Genomic DNA, 10,748 nt, shown 5'->3' with positions numbered 1-10,748 from the left:
TGTGTACAAACTAGAGCAGCTGCCATGTTTTTTTTGTAAGTAGGCAATTAGGTTATTGAAAACGTTTTTTATCCTCCTGTTTTTACTGCCCCTTTGCCTCTTGTGTAAACTCCACCTTAACAAGGCGCTGATTTGTTTTTTGGGGGGATAGTGATAGTATCATATTTGATCTTGGCCAGCATGCAAGATGGTACCGTTGTTGTTCAATTACATAGACCAATCACATAAGTTATACAACCGGACAGCAGTTGGTGGTTTCTGCCTCATCTGATGAGTCCCAGCTTGTCCTTTTAAGGAGGCTGCAAACTGCATAAATCTGCCACAGAACAAGCAATCGATGGGCTCCATTGGCAGATATACATTATCTTTTTGGTAAGGCGATGGAAAGAGTAAACCTGATATATTGTACATAATGCTGATACTTCTTGCAACCAATGCTTATTGGACTGTGGGAGACTGCTTGGTAGCTCTTTGACCTGTTAAATAAAACCTTAGGGGTGCTAAGACCTGCAAACAGTGCCGCTGACACTTGGCTGGGGCTCTAATCTTGCTGATGTTAAAGTCAGTGAGGCTGACCCAAAAGCCATGAAACGGGCAAGCGCCCAGCAGGAGTTGACAGGACTAATGGCTCCCATTTTCTGAGCCGCTGCCTAAGCTAAAGACTTTGAACATCACAACCTTCTCCCCCTCCTTTTGTACCATAAATATATATAACCTGGGTGAGGTCAATATTAGCAAAGCCCCTCTGGATAATGAAAATTATAGATCCATTTCTGTGCACAGCAAAATGTTACAGGAGCATTTCATGACTCGGAAACATTTAAATGCTTTCTAACACTTGTTTTTTCCTAACATGTTTGCACATCACAAGTGTATTTATTTTCTAAAAACATTTTTTTTTAAATATGCTGCTCATAAAAACTTTCGTGTGATACTATATCATACAGTTGCCCTTGCATTTATTATCTCACAGAGCCTCCCCTGACAATGCCTTCATCTGCTTTTCTCTTCAGAAGGACAATGCCATCTTTGTTTCAGCATCATGCAGGATCACCATCTACTTCCTAGACTGAGATGCCAGCTCAGGAAAAATACAATCCTGGTGGTGCCTGTTCAGTTCATAGCTGTGATCAAATACCACTGGTATAGATAAGTCACTGTTGCAGCTTCTCACCACGTGACTTCCTACAACGTTATAATGCATGCTTGGAGTAATCACAAGCGATTTTCTTTCCTTCCACCTGTGGTGGAAGGAAAGAAAATCAAGATATCTATTGGCTGCTATAGTTTAGTGCAGCGATTCTCAACCTTTTTACCTTGGAGGAACGCTTGAGATCATTTTCAGGTCTTGAGGAACCCCTAGAACCAGTTTATTGGAGGTCATTGGGAAGAATGTCCCGACAGTGGTTGACAGAATGCCACCTTTAGAGATAGTGAAGATCATAGGTTTCATGCCATTGACTCGGCCAAGATGAGGTCAATATTAAAATGAAAATTATAGATCCATTTCTGTGCACAGCAAATTCTCAACCTTTTTATCTTGGAGGAACGCTTGAGATCATTTTCAGGTCTTGAGGAACCCCTAGAACCAGTTCATTGGACAGTGGTTGACAGAATGCCACCTTTAGAGATGGTGAAGATCATAGGTTTCATGCCATTGACTCTGCCAAGATGAGGTCAATATTAAAATGAAAATTATAGATCCATTTCTGTGCACAGCAAATTCTCAACCTTTTTATCTTGGAGGAACGCTTGAGATCATTTTCAGGTCTTGAGGAACCCCTAGAACCAGTTCATTGGACAGTGGTTGACAGAATGCCACCTTTAGAGATGGTGAAGATCATAGGTTTCATGCCATTGACTCTGCCAAGATGAGGTCAATATTAAAATGAAAATTATAGATCCATTTCTGTGCACAGCAAATTCTCAACCGTTTTATCTTGGAGGAACGCTTGAGATCATTTTCAGGTCTTGAGGAACCCCTAGAACCAGTTCATTGGACAGTGGTTGACAGAATGCCACCTTTAGAGATAGTTACGATCAAGGGCGGACTGACAACTCATGGGGCCCCTGGGCAATAGGAGATCATGGGGCCCCTGTGTCCTTGCCCAAGCTCAAAAAAGCCTATGAAAAAGGTACCAGGGGCATCTCATGGGGCCCCCTACTGACCCCGGTCCCTCGGGCACTGCCCGAGTTTCCAAATGGTCAGTCCGCCCCTGGTTAGGATCATAGGTTTCATGCCGTTGTCTCTGCAACTATGTAGGCACCATAAAATGGGAGGTCAATCAGTCACAGCTTAAGGAAATCTCAGCAACCTCTGGGTTCCCCGGAACCCTGGTTGAGAGTGCCTGGTTTAGTGAATAGTAGTGTCCCCTTCTAATTACAATATACAAATCACTAGAGTGGCTAAAAAGTACAGATGATTCGGCACATTAAAGCGTTCACATGCATGTACAATTTTTGGGTCTCTTACTTCCAAAACCATGGGCACTAATATAGGTATAATAAGGGGTCAAAACTATAACTTCCAGTCTGGAAAGGCTTTTCAAAAGATTTTGGAATATGTCTGCAGGAATTTTGTACCAATTCACAATTGGTGTTCCAGCTCATCCCCAAAATGTTCAGTAGGGTCAAGTTCAGGTCTCTGTACAGCGCACTTGAGTTCCTCCACACACCATACTCGTCAAAACATGTCTTTATGGGTTTAGATTTGTGCATCCCAAAGGCAATATCAAAAATTCCTGCACAAGTACCTAAGAATTGGACACACAAGAACATGATAATTGTTTTCATGAAATAGCATTGTTGCTATTATTATTTATCCACTTTTTAAAGCAAATAATTCTTTGTGAAGCAGTTTAGTAGGAATCGGCAAAAACATTTACAAGTTGTGTTGAAAAGCCTCTGTGTTGTTCCAGAAGCTTTTTGCTTGCAGTATGTTTTTTAGCTGGTTACTGAGCGACTGTCAAGCCTTTTTACTCGGCTCCGAGTCCTTGCCTTGTGTCCCCTTGGTGTCTCGCAGATTATTCAGCTCAGATAGCAATCAACTGGGAGACGTGTGTGTCTAATTTGCATTAGATTATTCGAAACAAAAAAAAAAAAAAAAAACTGCATTAGTCAGGCTGGTGATAAACAACGGCAAGGAGTTTATAATAACAGCCGACTCTTCAGCGTCCTTCTCTCTCGGACAATCGTCTCTTGTTAACCTCTTATCATCCTTGTGTTGGCGGGACCGGGCCCTCGTGTCTTTGATGCCCTTTTTGTGTGTTGCATTACTTGTGTAAATAAAGTCTGCAAATTATTAAGTGCTGAAGCCACAATACTTTGATCTTGTTGACTTCTCTAGTCTTGTTAATAAAACCATGTGCAAAAAAGGCAAAACATGGCAGCCATTCATCTTCCACAGACATGACTCTAGGTAACGAAAATCTGATTGACTGCTGGCGGTTTCCACCTATGGTTGCTGCTGGTTACTACTTATTGCTCTCTCCACTATCTCATTGTATTGGTTCTATTCTGTAGAAGTCAACAAATCACAATGCTGCTTCAGTTGCGACCGGTGCGCTTATTTTTTGAGACATTACTATTGGTGTTATGTTCTGTTCCGTGATGGTCATCTGCAAATACAAGGGCTTTGGTTAACAAAAGAAAAAGGTGTCCCTGTAGGTGAGTTCTCATTCTTGGCCAGCTCACACTTACCTAGAATGGGTCAACATCTTGTCTTCCTCAAATTGCCTGCTGGCAAAGTGGCAAGATACCTATGAGGGTGGCTTTCAATCATTATTATCAAAGGCCCAAAAATTATATCAGTGGGGACTCAAAGTCGCTACGGTCCTCAGATGGCAGCCTGCAGCACATGTGTGAAACACCCTCTCAATGGCCTTTCTTAGAAATGATCATTGTACGAATGTGCAAATTTTCATTTGACATGTGCATGTTTTGCGATAGAAGGGGGAGGGAGTATTTTACTATAAGAAGGAGGAATTATTTTAGTAGCAACCAGGGTAGCGAGCTATTATAGCGGAGAACAGTCAACCTCCCCAAGAGTGCATGGCCATGAGATGTCAGAGAGGATCAATAGATGCAAGACCTTATCCCATACAATCTTAACTAGTATATACAAAAGTTCTCTTATGTTTGAAGTTGCCTCAGACATATTGAAGCCTATAGTCCCTTAGGTTAATATAACACGTTAGGTGGCTACACTAGATCAGATGTGGAAATGTTTCCTTTTGCTTTTCACAAAGTAAAATCTAAGTTACTGTACTGTGTACAACAAGTAATTGATACTTACCTTCATGGACAGAAGCAAGATTTTCAACAGACTTTGGGATACCTAGCTACGTTAACCCATAGAATGAGTTTATATCATCTTCACTTTGGAAAATTCACATTAAATTATAACTATATACAAAACGTTTAAAAAAAAAATGATTTTAGTTTTGATAGAGTGGAGAGGTATTAGAACATCGCCAATTTTTGTTGCTGTTTATGCCCCGTTAGGGAGATTCACACTCACTATAAGTCCTGTTTAGTCTTATCATTGAAAGTAAAATAAAATCACAAATTTTGGGTTGTAACCAGAAAAGTAATTGAGAAGAAATCTTCCAATGGAGACACTGGTTCTGGTGACCTGGGGGTCCCCAAAGCATTCTCTTCATTTGCAGGGATTTCCTCTCACATCCTGTTTGATTTTGGGACAGGAAGTGAAGGGAAATCTCCGCAATGGGACACAGATGGCAACAAAATAAATTTGACAGAGGTTTTAACCCTCCCTTGCTCTGTCAAAAAAAAAAAAAAAGTTTTGCCTATAGCTCTTGTGTCAGATGTCTATGTGTCAGATGTCAGAACTTCAGTGGGTAGTGAAGGTCTGCCATTTGACAGTTGAATGAGAGAGGCAGAATTTGCAGTTGAAGCCTTGTGTACAGTTTGGGCATAGGGGTGTCCGACATTTTGACCTTCCACGGCCACATTGGAAGAAAATGGATTGTCTTCGGCTGCACATAAAATACACTAACAATAAGGAAAGCCGATGAGCAGAAAAAGTCAGGCAGATCACAAGTTAAGAGTCACTGATATAGATGATGTACCTGTCTGAGTAATAAAACTCCATTTTTGTTTTGTAATTTTTTTTATAAAAGTAAAAGAGGGCAACATAAAACTAGTGCGATATTTGACACTGTTTTTGATAAACGAACACATCAATATCTGGATGGATGTAGTAATGATTCTCAATGAATTCTCCAGGTGCTCATCAGATAGTTTAGTTCTAGTTTTGCCCTTCTTGTGCTTCATCCTTGAAAATAGTTGCCTACAGATATAGGTGCTGCCAAAAACTGATGACATGAATAAGGCGTGATTGTGAAGAGGGGGAGATTTTTCTTTGGGAAGATAAAACTTATAAAAGTCCAGTAAAGAGACACTGTCACATTTTCATCAGCCGCATGTGTTTGCTAAGTGTAAATGCATTTTTACAAAAAAATTCCTCATTTTTAAGTAAGTTTGCAATTTTGTGTTGGACCGCATTCATAACCGTCTTGGGCCACAGGCTGGACTTGCCTAATCTAAGGGTTGTCCACATGCGCTAACATGGATCAATTTGAAGACTAATGCAAGTATTTGCAGCTGTAATAGATGTTTCCTTAGATACATCTTAGAACAGGTTAGGCCCACTGAAAATTACATTGTAAATGTTAGTATCTTATTGGCAACATTGGAAATCTCTTGACAGAGTGGAGGGTTTCTTGTAAATCCTTGATAACCTATGGTGTTGCCAAGATAGAAATCCTGGGGTCTTCCAGGAAGAATTGGCACATCTTGCATTTCCCATAATTTGAAGCACAATAGAGTTGGATCCTGATCTGCATTTTCCTAAGTGTTGGATGTACACCCTTTGCTGGTTCTTGTTCCCTTTGTGGGTGGTTCATATCAACTCTGAGATGGACTACTCCATTATGGAATATGACCACTTGTGCATCTGAGTTGTGAATAGCATAAGTATCTGCATTTGTAAGCGTTCTGAAGAGGACCATGTCCCTTCTGCATACTGGTAGTGTAGGTGGGATGATACATGCAGTTCTTTGACACTTCAGAGACTCCTATGGTGGTAGGTGGCTTACTAACCCAGGGTTTCTCAACCAGGATTCCTCCAGAGGTTGATATGGGTTCCTTGAACAATGAGCAATTTCTGCCTCTCAGATAAGTTCCCACTGACACCAATGATCTTTTTAGCTATCTGTAAGAGGGTAATTCTTTCCAATGGTCACAAGTGTAAGGAGCATTCTTTCCACTGACCATCACACTAATGTATCAGGATTTGTAGATAGTCATTTTTAGCCGGGAGACAGACCAGAAAGTTATTTCAAGGGTTTGTGTTGAAAAAGGTTGAGAAAGGCTGTACTATAATCTGGGCAGCACTATTATAGATCAAATAATGTGCTATCATTGTTTATGTAGGCCAAATGTGTTCTTAATAGTGCTTCTAACAACATTACAAATCGTTCTAAAATGTTAGGAGCAACGTGAAAGATTTTTCAGCATTTACTCTCCAAATTGTCCAGTCCTGCCATAGACACCAAGCTTGGTCAAATATGTAGCAGCCCCTGGCATATCCCCCAGTGGCACTACTTGGCATTCTTTTGGTATTCCATTCTCTGTTCATATAATCACTTTGTGAGCTTTTTGATTTCCTTTTTATTTCTGCGTTTGTCATAAAATATAGACTTCTTCTCCTTCTCTGTAGTAATGATGCACTTTAACGAGCTGCCTCTTTACATAATTAGCTCTGGTTAGTTTTCCATTCTCTTTTCTTTTTGTCTGGTTTCGTGGGGGTTTTTACGTGAGCTGAATCAAGGACACTAACCTTTAACCAGGACAGTTCCACCATGTCTTAACCCCCCCCCCCCCACCGCGCAGCCCAACTTCTTGGTGACAGAGGAGTTAATGGCGGACGGAGCAAATGAAAATGAACCATGTTTGCCGTTGATGAGGAGCTTGCAATGTATCAGACTCGAGCTGCAGTAATAAAATTGCTGAGAAATTAAGCAAATTGAATGAGAAACATCAAACCTCGAACAATTTCTCCGCCCAGACTCCGAGCCTGAGAGATTGAGCGCTATAATTCACGTTTTGTCTATTTTACTTTCTGGCTTATATTTTAACATGACAGCAGTGGAATTGGACGATGTTGTTTTTATTGAAATATCAGACCATAGCTCAGCGATGTCGGAGGAGCAGGGAAGATCTGACTTTTATCTGTTCTTTTTTTTTTCTTTCAGGATTAACCGATGAGGAGATTGAGTTGGCACTACAGCAGTCGGGCACTGCCCATGATGACCCATCACCTTTGGGTGCCCCTGGCCTGCCCCACCCAGGGCCGTCTCATCAGCTGGCAGTTCAACCATACAGTGAGTCATATTTAATGTTAATGAAATATTAATTAGTTCCTGTAACCTTCGGCTCCATTGGGAAAAATGTCCACGCTTTTCAACAAACTGAACATTTTAGTTTAAAGAAGCAGTTATCTGTATGTGCCTTTTGTGTATTTTAGTTTGGCCATTTTCTTCTAAGGTTCATTTTGTCCAAGTAAAATAATTAACCACTTGCCACTCAAGGATGTCACTGTACATCCTTAGGTTTCAGTGGTTATATTGGTGCCATGGCTGAAGCTTTTTTTCTCAGCCGGCGATGCTGAATAAAGTAAAAGTGTTCTGAGTGTTTGGGTTGCTTTTAAAGGTGGTGAAAGTGGGGCCCCCCCCACCACCACCACCACCACCGCCTTCCCCGGCTCTACCATCCCAGCCTCTCCCATCACACTGCCCAGGAGTGTAGTTGGCAGTTCCACCAGCTGACTATAGAGATGACCGAAGACCGGAACGTTCTTGATCATGTCTATGGTCTAAAAACGGAAGAGTATTTTCTTACTTCTGGTTTCAGTCTAATGTAAACAGAAAATTACCGGTATGTGAAAGAATCAGATCAATCCGATCTGGGTGGGTTTGATCTGATGCTTTGAAGGGGAGAGGAGAGATTTAGGGTGTGAGGTTTTTCTTTTTTTTGGGGGGGGGGGGTAAGGTGCAAATGATCAGCACAGGGCCGATCAGCACTGTCCAGACAGAGGGTCAGGAGTTGTGCGGCCTCGTAGGACAGTCAGAGGAGAATGTAATTCCCTCCTGCAGGTTCTTAGCGCAATTTTAAAGCGTGACATGTTCGGCATCTAGAAAACAAAGAAAATAACTCGTCGGAGGGGATTGCATTCTCCTCTGACTGTCCTATGAGGCTGCTTAACTCCTGACCCTCTGTCTGGACAGTGCTGATTGGCCCTGTGCTGATCATTTGCACCTTACCCCCCCAAAAAAAAAAAAAAACCCAGAAAAACCTCACACCAAAAATATATGTTCAGGATCCACCCAGAAGCCTAGACCGGCACCTACTCTCAGCTCTCCAGCGATCAGCGATCCACCAAGAGAATGAACCAGCTCCTCCTGCCCCCTCCACAGCTCAGCGCTCCAGTCATGGCTCTCTGCTCAGATTGGAGGGGAGAACTGAGCGATCAGAGATGTTTGATCGCTGAACTCTCACCGCAGAGCCAGTTTGGGACAGATGTAGCATTGGATCAATGCGGCATCCACCTAGGTGAGTGTAAAGAAGCAGTGTGGTACAACATACTGTTCTGCCCTGAAGTGGACACCATAGGCAGGACAGTCTGGCACGGCTCAGACCTTTTTCATAGAACGTTGGCAAATAGAGTATGTTGCAACAAAACACATCTCATTCAGCAATCATTTATTACAGGTTACTTCAAACCTTACCAGCTCTCTGTAAAACTTTTTTTTTTAAGGTTTCTATAATTTACATACATTTTTGAGCTGTTGGAATATGGTCTTCCAAAGGCATATCACCATAAACATATTTACAAATGATTCATAAGGTGATTTCATGGTAGATTAAAGGTGAATTCCATCTTTCCCTTCAATCTTGCACAGTTATACCAGCTCCTCTTCTGGACTGAAATGGCTTAATCTAATTTCACTGCACACTGTGAGCTTCTTACAATGTGCGTTAGAAGCTGCAGCAAGTCAGGGAGAGCCCGCCACATTTCCTGGCTGGAGGAAGTTCAGCATCATCTAGCACTTTCCTCCCCAGCCTGACTGTCAGTGGCCTGCCCCTTTCATTCATTGGATTTCAGTTCTTTCAGGAGGCTCAGCATCAATTGTGACTGTTGCCTAGGGAGGTCTGCAAGTAAATACAGCCTCTCTAAAAATGCCCACTCCTCCAGACTGATGTCTACCAAGGTATAGTGATATTTATATAACTCCTCCTGAGAACCAACTCACTGCTTGCATTAGAGATGAGGGCTCTTGAGAGGAGTAGTGAGGCAGGGTGCCGTAATGTTCTCAGGAAGCTATGGTATAGCACCCTGACGGCCCCTCCGATCAACCGTGATCTGCATGCATTACATAGAAGAGCACAGAGATACAATAATGACATCATTGGGTCTAAAATAACTTGTGTGCGTATGTTAAGTACCATTTTCTCAAGTCCGATTCCTAGCGATTTGATGAATGAAAGATCTAAAGAGAAGTCCATTTTGTGCTAGTTTAGTGAGATCCTCCAGTGCCATCCCCACAGCTGTAGTCAATGTGTCCAACCATCTAGTACCCGGGCCCCTCTCTTCACCTGGTTCCTTCCATCTTCCCAAACATTATTTCCTTTTCCAGTGATCTATTTTCTGACAGTGTGTATGTAATGAAAATGGAAAAACTTTTATTTAAAAAAAATCCAAGCAGACTAAACTTCAGCTTTACAGCCCAACTCCAAGCCAAAAAAAAAAGAAAAGTTTTTTGATGCACCAGGGCTATACCTGCACTGCATGGGTTAACTGCTTGTTTTGTCCATGAACAAACAGAAAGCTAATACTCACCCAATCATCCAGCCCCATCCTTCTGCAGCAAACAGCTCTCCCCCATGATCCAGCAGTGAACTGTTCCTCATGTCCTCTAGAGCAGGTCTATGGGTGTGATGTCAGGAACAGTCTACTGCTAGAGATCGCTAGACCTCGGGGGAACAGGAGCCGCAGGGACTGGTCTTGTTCTGGGAGGTTAGGTGGATCAGGTAAGTATATCTACCTTCTCTTGTCCCCTAGCCAAAAATTAGCAGTTACCCTCTACAGTGCAGGCACAGCCCCACTGCAAGGGAAAACGTTTTATTTTTGCCCAGAGTTGGGCTTTAAATATATCACCCTTGAAGTGGAACTGAAGGGAGGAATACTGAACTTTCCTCCAATGGCCCCTGTCCCTCACTGGCCCCAGCATCTTCTTCTGTGTGCTGGTTTTTGGACATCTTTAGTGGCTGGTGCAGGATGACGTCACTCCTGTGCAGGAACTATTCACTCCGGCACATAGAGATGCACATGCACAGCTCCGTTTACGCAGAGAGCAGGCAGGTGGGTATATTTTATTGCAGAAGAGATGTTGTGTGACAGCGGAACTTTAGTTCTACTTTAATAATCATCTGTAGTTTCTGATAATGTTTTATGATAAAAGGGTCAGTTTCCAAAAAATTATATTTAAAGGAGAAGTACAGCCAAAGCTCATTTGGCTGTACTTCTCCTGTGGATCACAGTAGTGCAGTTCATTCTGCAGTCCTGTGACCCTTTTTCTGTCGACAACGGTCTATTGCCTGCTGTTGGCTGATGTTACTTAGCTGGTCCAATCTGGGGAAAGACTAAACAAGCTGAAATACTGACA

The 10,748-nt window shown here is 42.2% G+C and overlaps 1 protein-coding gene across 1 annotated transcript in view; it reads left to right on the top strand.

Annotated features, from left to right (window-relative positions):
* PEX14 (peroxisomal biogenesis factor 14) overlaps nucleotides 1-10,748 on the top strand; it is a 116,462-nt gene that overhangs the window by 52,232 nt on the left and 53,482 nt on the right. The window contains exon 3 of the mRNA XM_089658383.1: nucleotides 7,278-7,406. Within this exon, the coding sequence (XP_089514509.1) occupies nucleotides 7,278-7,406 (129 nt within the window). The remainder of the gene's footprint in view (nucleotides 1-7,277; nucleotides 7,407-10,748) is intronic.

Source organism: Staurois parvus, unplaced genomic scaffold (genome assembly GCF_062004578.1).
Source record: "Staurois parvus isolate SC_StPar_1 unplaced genomic scaffold, SC_StPar_1.0 ptg001066l, whole genome shotgun sequence".
NCBI lineage: Eukaryota > Metazoa > Chordata > Amphibia > Anura > Ranidae > Staurois > Staurois parvus.
Note: the sequence above shows the minus strand (reverse complement) of the source record. Positions and strands in the feature narration are given on the sequence as shown.